Genomic DNA, 18,743 nt, shown 5'->3' with positions numbered 1-18,743 from the left:
CTCCGGCCAAGCGGAGGAGGGCGAAAGTGCTCTCGCGGGGACGAGTTCCCGCGACGCCCCGCCACCCCGGCCCCCGGCCCCGAGTACCTTCCGCTCCGCTGCCTCCAGCTGCGCGGCCAGTGCCGGAGGCTGAGACTGACCCGGGGGCCCGGGCCCCGCCCCGTCCTCCTTCAGCGCCGCGGCGGGGCGGGGGGCGGGACCCGCAGAGGGAGGGACCGGCCGGGGCAGGGGGGCGGGGGGAGGGACCGGGCGGGGCAGAGGGGCGGAGGGGCGGGGGGGGCGGCCCTTGGCTCCGCCTGCCCACTGCCCTGCCTGGGGCCACCGCGCTTGCCCCTGCTGCTGGCGGGGGGGTCGAGGCTGGGATCCCTGGCCGGTCGGGGAGTGGGCGGCGGGCGGGACCCCTGGAAGACTCAGCCTCTGCCCCGCCTTCCAGCCCCCAGGGGCGGACCCGCGTCGGGAAAGTTGTGAGGCGCTCGGGGTGCGGTCGGGAAAGGGCCGCTGCTGCCCTCCCGTGGCCAAGCGGCCACGCGCGCCTACACCCCCTGGGACCTCGCGGGAGGGGGCTGCGGAAGACGGCCGCCCCCAGCTAGTAGAATCCTGCCGCGTAAGTACTGCCCAACCTCACGCCCCGGCCTTGAGGACTTTTCGGGTCCCATGAGACCCAGGCCAGCTTTCCACTTGACAGTTCCCTTCCCCCTGCCTGGAATTTCCTTGAGTCCAATTACTGCGTACCCCTCAAAGGGCACTCCTGGAGGCTTTTCCTGATCCCCAGCTGGGAAGTCAACTTCCATCCCCAGTGCGTTATTTCGGTGCCGCTAGGGCCAAGTGTCCCTTGGCCCGGTCTGATACGTCACATCGGGTATTTACCTACCCGTGTATCTCTGTTAAGGTGGATAAGGATGGAGGTTGAAGACGTCTACCAATACTTCATTAGTTTGTGACCTGTTTGCTACATAGTTCAGCCCTTTTATTTTTTTTATTTTTTTAAAAGATTTTTATTTTTATTATTTATTTGAGAGAGTGAGAGAGAGAGAGAGAGAGAGAGTACATGAGAGGGGGAAGGGTCAGAGGGAGAAGCAGGCTCCCCGTGGAGCAGGGAGCCCGATGCGGGACTCGATCCGGAGACTCCGGGATCATGACCTGAGCCGAAAGCAGTCGCTCAACCAACTGAGCCACCCAGGCGCCCAGTTCAGCCCTTTTAGTACTCATCACGGATCTTGGGGTTAAGCATACCCATCTTCTTTTGCCTGTAAGGAAACTGAGGCTCAGAGAAGTTAAGTGGCTTGCCCAAATCTTTGTGATTTGTATGGAACAGAGTGAGAGTTCAGACAGTCAGGCCCGTCTGGCTCCAGAGTTGGTGCTCGCTCCCTGCTGTCCTTTATCCCCCTCCCACCTGTCGCTCCCCACTGCCTAGCATGCTGTGTGGCACATACCTTTTTCCAGAAATATTCTCTGAATGAATGAACGTCAGAAGTCATGTAGATTTTAAAGCTCTGAAGTGCAGCCCACACATTTGATAAATGAGTAAGCTGAGGTCCAGAGAAGTTTGGCGCCCAGGCCTCTTCACCCACTCAATAAACATACACTGCAGATTGATTTCGGTCTTCAAAGAACTTAACGGTCCAAATTCAAACACCAACAACTTAGAGATAGCAAGTTATTGAATCTTTATTGCATGCACCTGGCTCTACATACGGACGTGAACTACTTTAGTCCTTAAAACAACTCTGTGAGGTAGCACTGTTACTTCCGTTTTGCTGAGAAGCAAATTGAGGCTGAGAGAGGTTGCAGAGCTAGTGGTGGGTTTGGCACCAGGACCTGGATAGGAGGACTCTAGAGCCTCTGCCCTTAACTGCTACTCCAGGTAGACAGTTATATATACAGGAGGCAGGGGTTGTACTGGGGGCACGCAAGGGCTATGGGGTACTCGGCCCTGAAGAACAAGTCAAGTTTTCCAGATAAGGTGATGAGTAGATGTTAAATGGGTTGGAGCCACAATAGGCCCAAAGAGTGATGGAACCCCCAGGAGAGTGGGGGTGGGGCTGAAAGATAGGGCTAGGGAAGGACACGGTGGCCAGATCACGAATGTCCTTGTCTGCCACACTCAAGAGTTGAGTGTTGATTTTGGTCTAGGTGCAGTAGGGAACCACTGAAATGTTCTCTCAGGGGAATAACCAACTTGGATTCAGCCTGTGCAAAGGTTACATTCAGGGATACAGGGCCATGACCTGGAGACAGAGTTAAAAGCCTAATGTAGTAGTAACAGTAGGGGTGCGCATAGGTGGACAAATAGGAAATATATTTTGCGATATATATATATATATATATATATATATATATATCGACAGCACATAGTGATTGATTTACTTGCTGGGGAAGAGCCAGAAGCAAAGGTGACCAATGCTAAGATTTCTAACTTGGGCTGATGTGCTGATGATACCCATGGACATGATGAACCAGGAGAAGGCACACGTTTGTAGGGAAATAATCGATTCCATTTGAAGTACGTTGAGTTGAAATGCCCGTGGGATGTCTAGATGTTCAGGAGACAGCTAGGACATGTGGGCCTAAAGCTCAGGAAGGATCTGGGGGAAATACTGACTTGGAAAACGCCAGCAGGTAGATGAAGCCATGGAAGTGGATGAGAGCACATGGAGTGGGACGAGCAGAGGGGGAGGATGGAAACTGGGAGCACTACATTTTTAGGACTGCTTTGCTGTTCTTTCCACCACCTGAAAGAGCCTTTTGGTTTCTAATCAAAGTAAATAAAGGCGCACATTTTTTTTTAAAAGATTTTATTTATTTATTTGACAGAGAGAGACACAGGGAGAGAGGGAACACAAGCAGGGGGAGTGGCAGAGGGAGAAGCAGGCTCCCCGCGGAGCAGGGAGCCCGATGCGGGGCTCAATCCCAGCACCCTGGGATCATGACCTGAGCCGAAGGCAGACACTTAACGACTGAGCCACCCAGGCGCCCCATGACACACATTTTTATCCATCTGGTTTATTTGCCACTAGCTATTAATTTTGGATCTAACTGACACCCCTTCTTCAGTTACATTACCACTAAAGGAGGTCAGGGAGACAAGTTCAGAGTTTGGGTCAGCGGAGGGTAAGCATGGAGAGGCCAGGAGGGTCGTGGGAGGGGTGGGGCTGAGCCCCTCAGGAGTAACTGCCTGGCCCCCCTAGGGGGATGACGAAGACCGAGATGTCATCCCCGGAACCCAGCTTGTTGTTGGGGAGACGCCAGCCACGGTCCCGGGGGATGCCCCGGGCCCCCAGGACCAGAGCTTGGGCCAGAGCTGTGTACCTGCCAGAAGCACACATGCACATTCATGTTCCAACACGTACATGGGAAGAGCGATACACAGGTCCTCATGTGGGTCCCCCAGCATTGCTTCCCTTTGTCCCTACCTTCCCCACTGTCACCCCCCCCCACCGCCATACAAGCCCTACCTGCTGGCGTCATTGGGCTCATAGGCTGACAGCACCCTGTCCACAGTGGCAGCTACCTCACAGTCACTGGTCACATCCCACAGTCCATCTGTTCCCAGGACTAGCACGTCATCTGGACAGTGCTCGTACTGCGTCAGGTCATACACTCGCACCTGGCGGGGAGAAGAGAGTGGAGAAGGAGCTGGGGGACAAAGGGACCCTGGGAGAAAGCCAGCCCAGGGCCCCTAGAGGGAAGGTATAGTTGAGGAAGCCCCCATACGGCTCACCTCAGGGAAGCAGGAGAGGAAGGGCTTGATGGGCAGAGTGGAGCTGCAGACCTTGAGGTTGTGGTCTCCCAAGCCCCGGGTCACCCCAATGGTGGCCATCACTCGAGCCTAAAGGGAATGGGTATGGGTGCTGCCACGGCCCTCTCCCAGCCTCTGAAGCTGTGGGCCCTCCCACCCCTGCCCTGGGGTAGAACCTCCACCTCCCTAGACAAGTTGTGGTGGGTCCTCCTGCCCTCTCCCACCTCTGCCGTGGAGTTTACCTTTTTGCCCTCCCCACAGACCAGAGGAAACCTGAGATCCTCCAGCTCGATCTTTTTGTAGGCCCTGGGGAGGGGGGAGTAGAGGAGGCATCACCCAGGCATCAAAGCCCCTCTCCCTGAGGAGCCATGCTCCTCACACAAACCCCTAAGAAGGACCACATCCCCCCCCCAACGCCCAGACTGGCCCCGCCTCCAGCTTCCACCTTGCTGCTGGTGGTGAGGGACTGGTTGTGTTGCCATGGGAACGGGCCCCAGCTCGGAAGGAAGTGTTACCAGCCGGTCATGTTCTGGTCCCGGTACAGCATCCTCTGCCCCAGCTCCTTGGGCTGAATTCTGCGGGGGAACTCAAGGTGGGTGAATTCACCACCTAGCAGCTCTGGTTTCAGGAAGCCCTGCGGTTGGGAGTGGCCGGACAGAGCAGAGGGCCAGGGGGGCATTAGGCTTAGAGCACACCCTGCCGTATAGATGAGGTTAATTACAGCAGGGCCTTAAATGGGGTTTCTTTACCATGTGCCATGCACTGTTCTAATACAAATAATGTATATGAACTCGCCTAACCTCACGACAACCCTTAAGGCAGGAGCTACTGATGCAACTTAAGGGAACCATCTGCACATCAAACAATGAGCAAAGGACTCGAACCAGGATTCAATCCCAGGCAGTCCAGCTCCGGAGTCAGTACTTTAAAGCACTAAACCATACTGCCTCTCAGGGGCCTTGGCTACTTCCTTTCCCAGCCTCTGATTTCACTTCCTTCCCCAGCGGGGGCCACAGTGGGAGCCCTGGAGTAGCCCACGTTCCTTCCTGCTACGCACTCCACCAGCTCAGCCATCGCTGCCGAGCAGAGCGGCCTTCCCAGTGAGCAGCCAGTAAGGAGCGGTCCGGGTGGTGAGGGTGGGGCCACAGGCCACAGAGAGCCACAAGAGTCAACAAAGAATGGGAGCAGGGAGGTTAATTCCTACTTACAAGCAGCTGAAGACGCTGGCGCTCAGTCTCCGGGGTGAACTCCCGGGACATTGGAATGATTTCACCATTCCGGACAATGATGGCTCTGCCCAGAGAAAGAAAAGGTTTGGGCTGGGCTCTCCTCAGCCCCCTTGTGGAGAATTCCAGAAAGACCAGGCCTTCCCCACAATGACCCTTGGGGTTCCTCACCCAGACCCCCATCTTTCCTCCCCTCGTGGCTATTTCAGGCCATCCCTTATGTCTGTGACCGCTCCTGACACCATCCCTCCCTTCGGTTTTTGATTTGTAACACCCACCACCTCATTCTCTTCTATTCCCCCATCCCAGAGGGTGACCCCCTGCCCCCTCCCCATACCTGCTGTCCCCTGCATTGGCCACATACACCTTGCCTAGCAAGTAGACCACAACCAGTGCACAGCAGCCCCCCTCCACTTGGTGGCCACGCCGCTCCCGGGCCATCTGCTCATCCTGCCATGTGAGGAAGGGTCAGAGGGGGTGAATGAAGAACAGGTTCCAGGCACACAACCACTGCCCCCATCCGCAGAAATAAACTGGCCCGGCCAAGCCACACTGGAGGAGGGGAAGGCAGACATGGGTATAACTCCCCCTTCCCTCCCCTCTGAACCAAACTCTGCTCAGGCCCTCAAAGGTGTTGTGGGTAACTCAGGGCCCCTTAGGCCACTTGATTCCCATACAGAGTTGACCCGTACCAGTTGACTAGCAGGCTCCTGCCTGGGGACCACCCACTCACCATGAACTGGAAGGCATTCTCTATGGCCCCCACTACCAGGCTCTCATGGGTCACTTCCTTCTGTGAAGAACAGCAGGACTGAGGACCCACCAAGTGAGAAGCATCAGAGGAACCTGGGGCTCCTGGGGTAGACGGAAGGCAGAGGGGAGGTGGCGAGGGGTCCTGGAGTATCTCTACCAGGTCCTTTAGCTGCTCCCGGATGTGGCGATGCAGAAGCCTGGAGGCCATTTCGGCAGCTCCGCCCCCTGCATGCCCATCAAATAGGCCCCAGTAGTAGAAGCAGAGTCCCTGGTGGAGGAAAAGTTGGAGGTGAATGAGGGAGTGTGTGTGTGTGTGTGTGTGTGTGTGTGTGTGTGTGTGTGTGATACAAGGAGAAGAGCAAGACTCTAGGCAACCATACAAACATCAGAGAGGAGGTCAGAGTTTGGTATGAAAGGCAAATTAGATTTATTCATTCATTCACCAAGGGCCTATTATGTGTCAGAAAGTAAAGCATCAAAAAAAGCCAAACTCGGAGGATAAAAGATACAAAAATAAACATTGGCAATGAATTAAATCATCCGTAAGTACAGGAGCACCTACATTCTAAGTGTAAGCGGAACATTTATACTGACATTCTAACTGGTCAATGTCAGTTCTGTGCCAGAGGTAGAAGCTTCTGTGCCAGAGGTAGAAAGCTAGTTGAGTGAGGAGTTAGGCCTGAGATTTAAAACTGGATGCCTAGAACCCCCAGGGAGAGTTGTCACCATCTCTGGAGGCGAGGGAAGGGGGTGGGGGCTTACCTGGCCTTGGCTAGGCTCCCTAGGCACCCCTGAAACACTCTTCCGACCTTCCACATACACCACCTCACAGCAAGCCTGGTCCTCATTGTGCCGGCTTTTGCCAGCGTTGATGACCCTGCCAGGCCAGAGTGACCACATCAGCTTGGACACTAGGCCAGGTCCCGGAATAACCCCCACCTTAGACACACACACCCTCTCTAGCCTGCTGGCCAAACCGAGAAAGGTCATAGCCACCCGGGATCCAGGCCAGAAAGAGGAGGAGAAGGGAAGGGAGGCAGGGCAAGGCACAAGGAGTACTGTCTGGGTGTCAGGCCCCCCCACCTCATAAAAAGACCAGCAGCAGCTCGTTCCTGCCTCAGTTCCTCAGTCCCTGGCAAAGGGGGCACCCCCACAGGCCGCTGGGGAAGAGGCTGGGCAGGGGCAGCAGGAGGTCTTAACTACCCTGCTTGCCAAGACCCTCCATCCCACTCTGAAACCTAATCAATTTTTCTAGTGCCTCCTCCACAGCACCCCACCCTCATGGGCGCACCCACCTTTATCTTAAAATCATCCAGTGAAAGTTTCTGCTGCTTTGGCAGTGAGGAAGCGCTGAGCCCAGATAGGGAAACAGGAATTGAAATAGGGTAGGGTTGGAAGCCCACCTGGACTGCGCAGGAGCCACAGAACCACCAACTCTTCTCAAGCAGAAAGCTAAAGGAACTAGTGGTAGGGCCCGGGGTCTACGAGCCACCACCCTCAGCGGCTTCAGCGCCCCCATCTCCCTCAGTGCTCTACTTTCCCAGTAGATACATTAAAAATACACCCGGCCTGGGGTTCAGCCGGCGGCTCCCCACTACGACCGGGGGTCCACTTCTTTGCCAGGCCAGTGCCATGCCCTCCCTCCGAGAGGCATTCAAAGGGGACCCTTTTGCTTCCCCGGGCGGCCCCCTCCCTCGGCCCTGGGGAAGCCGGAGGCCGCCTGGTGTCGCGGGCTATTTCTGGGTGTGGAGGGGGAGGGGAACGGTAAGAGGGACAGAGAACTGGGGCGCTGGGGTCGGGAAGCCCAGGAGCGAGTCTCTCCGGCCGCCATCTCCTCTATTAAAAGGGCACCCCCCCTCCTTGAAACCCCGCCTCCTTTAGCCATTAAACTGCCGGGGCCCCGACTGAGAACTGGCCAACTCATCCTCCACGGGGCCCTCCACCCTCCGGGCTCTGGAAGGGAACAAGGTCCTGAGGCGGCGCGGGTGAGGGTAGTCAACGAGCTGAAAGGTCCTGAGGAAGACTGCACCGACTTGAGAAAGGGCTTAAGGGCGGCGGGGGGGGAGGGGGGGTGCTGCGGCCCGAAGCCCAAAGGAAAGCAAAGGTCCTGGGAGAAGGGAGCTCCTCGCGCCGAGCACGGCGAGGGGCACGCAGCCCAGCGCCGGGGATGCCCAGCTGGGGAACGGGATGGGGGCTGGGAGGGTCCCGTCCTGCCCAGGGTCTTCCCGGGGGCGCTCACTCGGCGTAGCCCGTGCTCCAGGGCAGGCGACGGCCGGTGTCCGGAGGGCTTTGCACAGCCCGGCCAGCGTGGTCGTCGGCGCGTCGCAGCCCCCCTGGGCTCAGCTGTAGGAAGGTCGGTCGGGAGAAGCTCGCTCGAGCCTCTACTGTCTTCGCGGGCGCTGAGCTCCCAGCCCTCGCCGGAGGGCTCCTGGGCGCTTCTGGAGGAGCGGCGGTCTGCGCCGAGGGCGCGTTGGGCAGATCTGGGGACTTGGGGCGCGGAGGCGGGGCGCCCCCGGAGCTCACCAGGTGCGCCACGGCCGAGCGCACCCGGTTTAGCATGCTGCCTCCCTGCCCCGCCCTCGGCCGTGGCCCCGCCCCGAGGCGGGCCCCGCCCCCTAGGGCGCGCGGTGGGCGGTGCTCGCTCCTGCGGGCTCTTCCCGGCCATTGGCTCTGGGCGGGCAGGGCGGGTCGCTGCAAAACTTCCTCCTGCTCTGGGCCGCCCCCGGCACCGCCCCATCTGCTCGCTGCTCCTTCCCGCCGCGTTCAGGCTTCGCTCCGCCTCAGTTTCTTTGGGGAAGAAGGGTTTGCTGTTGTGGGAAAGGGACCGAGGGAAGCACATCCTATTTCAGCCGTGCTCTAGATGAGACATCAGGTAGACCTTCCCCATTGTGACAGGGGGCGGGGGTGGTGTCTCCTCGCCCCCGGTTCAGCCAGCCTGCCCGGAGGGTGATGGAGCTGGTGACTTCAGAGCGAAACCAGTAGCTTCCGCCACAGCTGGGTGTGAGGCACCTCGTGTGACAACACCTCTGGCTGGGGCTGCTGGAGTGAGAGCGAGGGCGAGGAGCTGGTGCTGGGCGTACTGTGAGGGTGCTAAGGACGCGGGCTGGAGCCGACCGTCCTGAATTAGGGAGCCGGAGGTAAGTTCTTGGGCTCCTGACGGCGCTGTTCCCCATCGATGACCACCTCTAGATCTGGGAGAGCGATTGCCACTCTGACTCCACTTTCCTTCTCAGGACCCAATTTCCCCCCACATTTAGGCCTCCCCTGACCACAGCAGGGCTAGTTAATAAGGATAACAGCAATAACTTCGGACTTACTATATAGTAGGCCCGCTACAAAGCACTTTATTTATACCAAACAGCAGCCCTTCGAGGTGGGTTTTATGTTCTTTTTACCGATGACGCGCCTGTCATTTTACAGGACTTGCCGCAAGAGGTCACACAGCCAACTAGAGACTCACACCCGTGCCAGTCCCCAAATGCCCAAACTCCGTTCTGTCTGATGAGCCAAGCTGATTTGTCGGGATCGTGGAGGGGGTGCTAAGGAGGAGGTGAACGGCAGAGAGAAGAGTGGGGGTTCCTCCTCTTTCACCTTCCTCCTCTGAAGGCAGAGGCTGAGCCTGCACGATGAACAAGATCCTTAGGCACCGCCAGGGGGAGACAGAGGCCAGACTAAGCGCTTGCTTGTAAAGGAAAAGTGGTGCTGAGTCCAAAGAGACCTGTTCCTAAGGCAGCTGTGAGGGAATTGATCAGTACATCTCCAGAGACACCTCCTACCCCGTGCACTGTCCAAATGGGGACAAGGCCCTGTGGCCCTAATGCAAGTCAGGGTAGCCCTCAGGAATCACTGGCACCGAGTTCATGGTTGGGACTCCATTTCTGGGCTCTGTGGGCAGAATGCTCCCTGAACATAACCCTCTCTGTTTCTGAGCTAAGATGTGCCCCCAGAAGGAGTGGCTTTTCTTGCCGCTTCCAAATAAAAATCTCATAATGGTCATTCAGGTCTTTTTATATTTATTTATTTATTTATTTGAGACAGAAAGAGTGAGCATGAGCTGGGGGGGGAGGTGCAGAGGGAGAGGGAGAAGCAGACTCCCCACTGAGCAGAGAGCCCAATGCGGGGCTTGATCCCAGGACCCTGAGATCATGACCTGAGCCAAAGGCAGATGCTTAACCGAACGAGCCACTCAGGTGACCCTTCGTTCAGGTCTTTAGACTTGCTGTAATTATACCTACACTCTGGGCAGAGACAGCCAGAAAAATAGAAGTCATAAGAAAAGAAAAACAAATCAGATCCAAAGGCCCATAGAGTGGCAAAGGCAAACGGAGGTAAAGACCATGCTGCTGCTATGGGCATTTCCCTCTTGTTTAAGAAAAACTGGAACCAGCTCTCAGATAAATGGCATAAACAACAACAGCAAGCCAAGACTGATGAAAAAATTTAACATCCTGGCTATTTTTATTATTCAGTGTTTCTGGGGCAGTTGGCTTACCATTTCTCTGTGTCACCCTGTTCCCTAATACCTGCTCTTCACAGCGCCCACCATGATGTAGCTACAAATAGGTCACAGAGCCAGGACAGAAAGATCCCTAGCTCCAGCACCAGATGGTCAGTGGTGATGTCAACAGCAAATAAAAAACAATTTTTAGATTTTATTTGATTTGTATTTAAACTTAAATAACCACATACAACTAGTGGCTATCCTACTGGATAGTGCAGTTCTAGAATCTTCAAGACTCCAAACCCCTGGGGGTCTTGGCAATCCCTCCCCACACGCAGCCCCCTCCCACCCCGGAAGCCACAAGGCGGAGAGTTTTGAGGGACCTCTTTGGGTTAGCCCAGCCTGCACCAGGGAGACGTTCACCCGGACTGCGGACAGCGCGGCGGGACCGGCCGGCGTCTCCTCGCTCTTCTAGCCTCGGCCGCCAGGGGCCGCTGCGCGCGTCTGTGCGTCTACTGCGCGGCGCCCGGAGCTGTCCGGGAGGAGGCGGCGGCGGCTGGCGGAGCGGGGACGGCCTCCGGCGACAGGGAGGCGGCGGCGGCTGCGCGCTCCCTGGCCTACCGGCGGGAGCTTCGGAAACACCCCGGCTGAGCCTTGCAGAGCTGGCCGGGCGGGCCAGGAGTTCCCCGTGCCCAGAGCGGAGCCGGGCAAGACCGTGATGCCAGTTTGGCCGAAGTCCCGCCGCGTCAGGGACCCGGCGGCAACTTGGTGGGGGACGCGGGGCTCCTGACTTGACAGCACCCGAGCCGGCTGCTCCCGCCTGAAATCCGCCTTTCGGAGTCTTGGTGCGGGACTCAGAGGCAAGTGGGCACCGCCGTAGGACAGGTAGATCCTGGGGATGGGGGCTCAGAAATTTGGAGCAGTGAGTGGGCGCTGGCGGGGGCCAGGAGAAGGCAGGGAAACTTAAAGCGTCTCGGGGTCCACAGCCTCAACCACCTCCACGCTGGTGTGCTGGCTGCTAGCTCAGCCTCCCCATACCTGGCGCCTGGGTTTGGGGAAAACAGGCTGGGAAACTGAGGCAGGAGTGTGGAAGCCCAGAACAAACCCCAGAAGCTTCCTTTTCCGCTTCTCCCTGAGGGAGGGAATAGAATGCCAGAGGACTCAGCCCAAAAGCACCCCCCTCATTTTTGGGGGTCTTGGGGTTCATGGGAGAGCTGGGTTGGCGGGTATGGCAGCTCAGAGGGAAAAAGGATGAAGGCTGCCTAAGAGAAGACAAAGCTGTATTTGAAACGATCAAAATGAAGGTTCCTGAAGGGGACAGGGAGAGGAGATACCTACTCAGAAAAGAGATACATCTGGAAGGCTGGGAAGCTCTTGCCCGTGGAACGCTGCCATCTCTGGGATATTGGCACCACTTCCTCCATCTGTCCCCCTAGTCCTCTGTGGGCCCCACCATCCTACCTGCTTCATGCTTCAGCTCCACCTCCCTTTGGAGGCTAAGGGAAGAGAGGTCTTCGGGAGAAATGGAGAAGCTGTTGGGCTAGAGACCGGGAGGCACCCCCTTCTAGCCCTCCGGCATGGAAATGGGGGTGAGGGTGGCAGAATGGAGCCAGCTCTGCTCCAGAACAGGACGCAGGTGCAGTGGGGATAGGAGGTGGAGACAAAAGGATTCAAGACCTCAGGGTCTTGTCCAGGGGCCCCTTGGAGCAGCATTTTGTCAGATCCTGCTCAGGAATCCTTCCCTGGCCTTCAGCTCCCTCCCAAGGCCAGAACCCTGATAGCGTTGATTACTAGACACCTCCCCACTATCGGCCCTGCTTCACTCCTGGGACAGAGGAATCCTCAGGCTACTCTTCCGGGGCTAGCTGTCCTGTGTGTTCACAGAGTCTGCAAGGCAGAGGAGAGCCTCTGCCTCCCACCCTGCCCCTTGAGGAACAGCTTCAGAATTGGGCTCTACTCCATTCTACCTTTTGTCCTCACCCAGGCCCTCCCTCACCTCCTGCAGGGCCATGGGCTCCCTCTGTCCCTGGCAACCCCCCAAGAATCTTTCCTACTTGTCTAGGTGGGGTGAGTCTGAGGCCTGTGGATGAACAGACAGAAGCTGAAAGATCCCCAAAAAGGTGAGTGAGGAGAAAGCTGAAGGGGAGACAGTTGAGGGCAGGTGGTGGTGACAGAGATCAAGCACCTTATCCAAGGTCCCGGCATTTGGTTTGGTCTCCGGTGTTGCCAGGACTGCTGATGCCTGAGGGACTCCAGCGATGTCCCAAGGGGCCAGTCGTGCAGCAGAGGGGGGTGGTCCAGACTCCTGGTATGCCTGGGCAGCCCCCTGCTGCTTTCTGCCTCTGCTTCCTTGGGACCCCCTCTCTTTCTAGCTCGTGCTCTGGGATAGATGGGAGGCCTGACCCATCAGGGATAGAGGAAGAGAACCGAGGAAAAGCCATAGTAGTGGGGTAGGAATAGGACCGGCTTCTGGGCTCTGGGCTCTGCCACCCACATGCTCCCTGGCCTGGGGCAGTCGTTTGACTTCTATTAGCCCTGGTGTCGTTTCTTCTTTTCTAAATTTAAATTTGTTGAAATTGAATTGCTATTACATTCCTCCAGTTCAGTTCAACCCTCCTCCCCCCAATAAAAAAAAGCAACGGGGAGAAAGATTAAGTCTCCCTTCTACCCCCATCTCTGAGTAAACCGTTTCCCTTTCTTGGTGGCAATCAATGTTACTAGGTTTTCTTTGGTACATTTTCCAGAGCTAGCTTATGCATATTAAAGCAACATATATAATCCCTCCCTTTTACGCATTTTCTACACACCATCCTGCACTTTGTGTTTGTTTGTTTGTTTTTTTTCCCCTTAATAGTGGCTTATCGTTAGAGATCTTTGCACGCCTCAGTACATAAAGCATTTCCTCCTTCTATTTTACAGAGGCCTGGATATAACTGCATTCGTACAGATGCTCCACAGATGTATTTAGCCAGTCCTTTATTGGTGGTTGTTTAAGTTGTCGCCAGGCGTTTTGAGGATCAGTTTGCTCATCCGTGGGTACAAATAATCCCACTGTGTAGGACAGTCGTGAGGGCCGCAAGAGCATGTATGTGATGTGCCTGGGTCAAGTGCTCAACAAATGGGGGTCAGCAGTATTGTTCCTCCCATGGCACAGCCCTCCAAGGGACCATGTCGGGTTCATCCTTCAAGACGCTCTTAAATGGCATCTCCCCTACAAAGCTGTCTGTGGCTTTCCCGACCGGGCAGTCTCCCAGCTCCCTTTCCCTCCACGGTACTCATCACTTTGTGTGTGCATCCTGCCCACCTCTGGGCCTCCCAGAGCGCATGGTGCTAGGGCTGGGTGCTGGGGAGCTCCTGCTCAGCCTTGAGCCGGCTGTGTGCTTCTCTCGGCAGGATGCGTGAGAGGACCGCTCAGAACTGGAGTACGGGCCACTGGCTGCTGGTACTTTCCCTGGCCTGCCTGTGGACCCACCTTGCCTCGGCTTCCTTGCAGCCGCCAACTCCCACAGGTTTGGGCAAGGAGGCAGAGCCTGGGGGAAGGTTTCCCGGGATGCCGGCAGAGCCGGGCACCACCCCACCCCATTCCACAGCAGGCAGATCTCCAAGGCCGAGTAAAATGCAGATTCTAGGGGTTCTGGCTCCTTCTCTGTTTTTCACCCAGGAAAATCTGCCCCCCTCTGTAATCCCAGCCCAGAGAAGGTGTGGGCAGACCTGTGGCTCACCTTTCCTTCCAGGCCAGAAGGTGTTCTGCAGGGAGAGAGCCCCGGGGGTGGAGGCTTAAGTCTAGCCTCCTGGCCTAATTCTGTGGTTTTCCTTCTGGAATGGCTAAAGCCTGTGTAAGCGGATGATCCTCCCCACGCAATGTAAGCCCCCAGGGCCCTTGCCCTCACCCGGAAGAGGCCAGAGGAAGTGGGGCCTGGTGGGGAATTCCACCTTTTTTCTGCCCCAGGGCCAGGCTCTGCCAAAGAGGGATGAGTGTGGTCTCACTGGGGCAGAAGGAAGGATCGGGCCGCTGAAGGAGCAGGAGGATTTCGTTTCCTCCTCCTCCCCTGCAGTTGGCCATCCTTTGAACACCCCTCCCCTTGGCTGGGAGGAGGGCCCAAGAACAAGCAGGGCAGGTGGGAAGAGAGCAGGGCTGCCGGATGGCGTGGGCTGGGCCCCTGACCTTGTCTGGTCGCTCCAGTCCTGGTGAAACAGGGCACCTGCGAGGTGATTGCTGCTCATCGCTGCTGCAACCGGAACCGCATCGAGGAGCGCTCCCAGACTGTCCAGTGCTCTTGCTTTTCTGGCCAGGTGGCCGGCACCACACGGGCAAAGCCCTCCTGCGTGGACGGTGAGTGAGAGGCCGGGCCCTGGCAGGGAAGGCCCAATCACAGAGATAAGAAGGCCTGTCCAGGCCGCACCATCTGCTCGGGATGCAATTTCATACCAGCCCAGGGCTTTCGGGATCAGTCTCAAATGATGGGTAACCTCTGGGGGGAGGAGGGCAGATGGGGACCATCCCCGCTTCACAGATAAGGAGAGGCCCTGATCTGCGCCTGCCCCCCCCCCATATCCGCACTCCCTGCCTAGCGCTAGACATTCTGTCCCTCGAATCTTCTCTCCCAAACCTGGCGTCAGGCGTTGACCTCTTCATCTCCTGCTCCTCCACCAGCCTCTTACATGCACCCGCCTCTCATTCTTCGGTGACCTTGACGTGGACACACACGTGTTACTCACACCCACCCCTCTCCCACGATCCCATCCATGCTCATGAGCTCACACTCACGTGGCAGGACTATAAACGTGCCGGCGTGTGCTCACACGCATGCCTGCTCTGCACTCCTGGTCTGGGGTGCGCACTTGCTCACATACACCAGGTGGGAATGTTGAAGACCGTATCTCTCTGCTGACCGGAGGGCTCCTTTGAGAACTTGCCCTGCCTTCTCCCCGTGCTGTCTATGGTGACATATAGGGATCAGTGGGATCGAATGTGATAAGGTGTGTGCCCCAGCCTCAGCCCGAGTGCTGCCTTTCTGGGCAGCCAGGAGTCAGGGAAGACAGGGGAACGCAGGACCCAAAGCCAGCAGTGTGCAAACTCACCCTTCATTCTGCATGGACTTCCTGCCCTTGACTGCACTCTGTCCTCGAGGACAGCTTAGAGCTGCCCTCACTGCCGCCTGCTCCCACAGCCTCCATTGTCCTGCAGAAGTGGTGGTGTCAGATGGAGCCCTGCCTGCCAGGGGAGGAGTGCAAAGTGCTCCCGGATCTGTCAGGATGGAGCTGCAGCAGCGGACACAAAGTCAAAACCACCAAGGTATCCGGGGATGGCCACTCCAACCCACCCTACTCTTCCCCCTTCACGTGGGGTGGGACAGAGGGAGGCAAAGGAGCCGGGGGTCTAGGAGATCCATGTCCCAAGGTGAGATCTATGAACTACGTGGGCACATGCCTGGCTGGACAGTCCCTCTGGACTGTCTCCACTGTGGGGACCGGAGTTAGGGCCTCAGGATTTGAAATCTGATGTGTCCTGGGCTAATCCCTGATGCTCCATATGCCTTGGTTTCCTCTTCTCCCTAGGGTGAGTTTGTCTCCCAGGTCCATAAGAACAAGATAGAGAATTAGGAAATGGTCCAGATAATTTGGAGGGGCATCTGTGCGGGGGGGGGGCAGGGGGGAGCCACTCTGCCCACCCACCCCTGCTGCAGACCCTGCCCCAACCCCCAGGATTAACTCCCTACAGTTCACACCCATCTTCCACTCATTTTATTATCTTATTTCGATGGCACCCAAGAGGATTATTACTTTCATGGTTCGCTGCCTGCCCCAGGGAACAAGGGGTAATTAAAATTTTATCAAACTCATTAGCAATTGCATGTGTGTCATAGCTAATCAGTGGCATGACTCTGCCATCACCCTTTGTACAGAGGAGTGACACTTGGGGCAAGGCAGAACTCTGCCTTCTGCCCTCCCTTCCCACCACCACACAGAGCAAACAAGCAGACACATAAACAGAGAAGAGAAGGCAGCCTTCAGGGCTCTGAAGAGAGCCACATATTTGGAGAGCACAGAACAGAAGGAGTTACAGCAAGAAAAAGTGGAGCTTCCTATCTGCAAGCAGGCAAGGGAGACAGCCATTCTGAGTGTGGTTAAGACCAGAAGACAGTGAGACCCACCACAGGGCTTGTAACATCTGTCACTGTTTTATAGGTTTGGGTTGGTCGCCCATAGATCGCTGCGCTTGCAGTTTGGGTTGCCACTCTGAAGCAAGCAGTGGTGAGGTGTGCTTGATTTACGTTTGTGTAGGCCAAGCCAGCCATGCTCTCCCAGTCTGCACTGCTTTAGGGCTAAGGGATCAGCATCAATGAGCTTCATATGACGTATATCTCCTGGGGAGTCTTGGGCAGTCCCTTCTCCAGCCTTCCTCCATTGCCTGCTCTCTAGGTTACACGATAGTTCTTGGGTCACGGCCTGGAAAGGACAGCTTGACTGAGCCATGGACTGAAGAACGGTATTGTTATCAGCCAACAAAAGTGGAGATTCACTTACCTGGACACACGCCCTGTGCCAAGTGCAGAATCACTCTTTCCAGGGGCATTTCAACTGAGTTGCTCAGCAGATAAGGACAGATCTCCGGCCACACACCTAGTGTTGTGCTGGGTTCTCCTGGGGGACCCAGAACAATTCCTGCCCTTGAGGAATGTCCAGTCAAGTTGGAGAGTTGTTGAAAGATGATTGAGCTAATCGACGTTAAAGGTACAGGACTCTGTACGGCTTCTGGACCATACGCTGCGGGCATGTTGGGGGTGCAAGGGTGAGACTCCCACAGCCCTTCAGCCACCCCCTCACCACAAGGCACGAAGACAAGACGTCACGTTCACCACCTGCCACTTCCCTCCCTCATGTCAGTCTGAACGCCCAGCAAGCTGCCAACATGCTGAAGGAAATCCTCGCCTCCATGAGAGACCAGCTTTATCTCATTTGCTTGGGACTGGGTTGACTTGGGGAAGGAAAGCCGACGTGAAGCCAGACAACTTTCCAGCAAAGCTCTGCGGAGATGTGGCTTAGTTTGGGCTGTTCATTGGGAATGGGATGGATAGGACCTTAAAATCGCCCCCATCCAAGGACCTCAGGTTTTTGTTTATTTGCTTATTTTAACAGATGAGGAAGCTGCGTCCCAAAGAGGTAAGATGACTTGCCCAAGATCTTCCAGTTTGGGCTTCCAAATCTCTAAGGCCTTTGGCTTAACCTGGATACGGGATTCAACTGGGGCCTTCCGTATCATTTGTAGCTCAAGAACAGGAACCTGCAAAGGACTGGCAGGGTAGCAGCAACATTTCTCTTGGGAGACTCTAGAACAGGTCCCTGTTACCCGAAGTAATCCAGAATACTCATATGCCAGCATGTGGGACCACTGGATCTCTACTCTGCCCTCAGCCCCCCAAATTACTACCAGGCCCCATGACAGCCAGAGATCATTCACCCCAGTTACACCCGGGGTGCTCTGAGCTGGCAGCTCCATTGTGTCTAGTCTGACACATCCCTTCCCGAGTGCTTAAGCTGAATGGAACGCGCAGAAGCTCTGGCTCCAAGAGAGACTCTGGGTGGAGTCCAGGGCTGGTCACAGTCCTCTCCCTTCCAAGGCCCTGCTGGGCAGTAGGGGAGGCCTTGCAGGGCCAGATGGAGCCTCTGTCCATGATTGAGGGTTGGCAGAGTCAGACCGACACAGGCTTCAGGGACTCAGAGACAGGGGCCGGTTGGATATCTCATCAGTAAAAGAATTATAGGCTCAGTGACTGCTAGGATCAGCTGGGATCAGCTGGGATCACAGGGTGTGTGTGGAGGGTGTGGAGCTTGAAGCGGGGGGGGGGGGGGGGCAGTAGAGACCAACCAGGACAATGCTGAATTCTGACCCCCCCCCACCCCCCCATGATTGGGCTGAGGCTGAATCTCAGCCCCTCCCTGCTTCTTTCTCCTCTTCCCCAAGCAGCAGAACCAAGACTGTTCACCCCACTCGAGGGTTTTTCTTTTTGTTTTTGTTTAGTTCTGGTTTGGGTAATGGGGTGGAAAATGATGCCAGCTTCTCACTCGATTGTAAATATCAGAACTCTGCCAACTTTGAATCTCTGCACCTAGTGGGGTCAGGGAGTGGGGGAGTCAGAGGTTGTCATCTCTTCCTTTAAGACTGGGGAATGGACAAAGGGGGTTGGCAAACTTTCTGGAAAGGGCCAGGTAGCAATTATTTTAGGCTTTACAGGCCATATATAGTCTCTGACATGTTTTTCTTTGTTGTTGTGTGTTTTATTTGTTTTTTTTTTTTTTTTAAAAAGCCTTTTAAAACTGTAACAACCATTCTTAGCTCCAGGGCTGTACAAAACCAGACCCCAGGCTGTTTTTGGAAGGTTGCCAGTCCCCGCGAACCTTTGAAGGCAGGCCTTCTATGCAGCTTGGGGCTGCCTCCCAGCCTCCTGGCCTGCCTTTGGTGCAGTGGGAACCTGAGTGTGAGGGTGGGGTTGGGTTTTGTTTTCCTTCTAATGCTCCTTGAGAATTTGGTGAGTGAATTATTTAGGCTACAAATGAGGCGGCTGTAGCAGAGTCAGACAAG

General features: G+C 56.1%; 2 protein-coding genes and 1 long non-coding RNA gene across 10 annotated transcripts; 2 read left to right on the top strand and 1 right to left on the bottom strand.

Annotated features, from left to right (window-relative positions):
• Positions 1-267: 267 nt before the first annotated feature.
• TAFA3 (TAFA chemokine like family member 3) lies at positions 268-17,996 on the top strand. 3 transcript variants are annotated; one of them, XM_073896138.1, is made up of 7 exons: positions 472-604; positions 12,222-12,279; positions 13,079-13,430; positions 13,553-13,668; positions 14,343-14,492; positions 15,331-15,455; positions 16,583-17,996. In XM_073896138.1, exons 3-7 carry the CDS (start codon positions 13,243-13,245, stop codon positions 16,592-16,594), a joined length of 591 nt encoding a protein of 196 aa, XP_073752239.1. In that variant the 5' UTR covers positions 472-604; positions 12,222-12,279; positions 13,079-13,242; the 3' UTR covers positions 16,595-17,996. The 3 variants fall into 3 exon arrangements, with proteins under 3 accessions (XP_025727865.1, XP_073752240.1, XP_073752239.1); XM_073896139.1 differs by lacking the exon at positions 13,079-13,430 and having other exon boundaries at positions 271-604; XM_025872080.2 differs by lacking the exons at positions 12,222-12,279; positions 13,079-13,430 and having other exon boundaries at positions 268-604.
• Positions 2,277-8,291, bottom strand: PPM1J (protein phosphatase, Mg2+/Mn2+ dependent 1J). 6 transcript variants are annotated; one of them, XM_025872436.2, is made up of 11 exons: positions 7,958-8,291; positions 6,481-6,595; positions 5,876-5,986; positions 5,699-5,758; positions 5,303-5,415; positions 4,948-5,032; positions 4,255-4,373; positions 3,982-4,045; positions 3,722-3,829; positions 3,456-3,607; positions 2,788-3,309 (listed from the first exon to the last, which is right to left on the bottom strand). In XM_025872436.2, exons 1-11 carry the CDS (start codon positions 8,275-8,277, stop codon positions 3,162-3,164), a joined length of 1,395 nt encoding a protein of 464 aa, XP_025728221.1. In that variant the 5' UTR covers positions 8,278-8,291; the 3' UTR covers positions 2,788-3,161. The 6 variants fall into 6 exon arrangements, with proteins under 6 accessions (XP_025728219.1, XP_073752224.1, XP_073752223.1 ...); XM_025872433.2 differs by having other exon boundaries at positions 2,283-3,309; positions 5,699-5,986; XM_025872437.2 differs by lacking the exon at positions 5,876-5,986 and having other exon boundaries at positions 2,790-3,309.
• Positions 8,684-9,714, top strand: LOC112824664 (uncharacterized). The gene is made up of 2 exons (XR_003208483.2): positions 8,684-8,855; positions 9,139-9,714. It is a non-coding gene; the product is annotated as an uncharacterized lncRNA (long non-coding RNA).
• Positions 17,997-18,743: the final 747 nt, after the last annotated feature.

Source organism: Callorhinus ursinus, unplaced genomic scaffold (assembly GCF_003265705.2).
Source record: "Callorhinus ursinus isolate GAN/ISIS: 27379988/994484 unplaced genomic scaffold, GSC_fseal_2.0 scaffold9, whole genome shotgun sequence".
NCBI lineage: Eukaryota > Metazoa > Chordata > Mammalia > Carnivora > Otariidae > Callorhinus > Callorhinus ursinus.
This window is presented reverse-complemented; position numbering and strand designations above follow the sequence as displayed.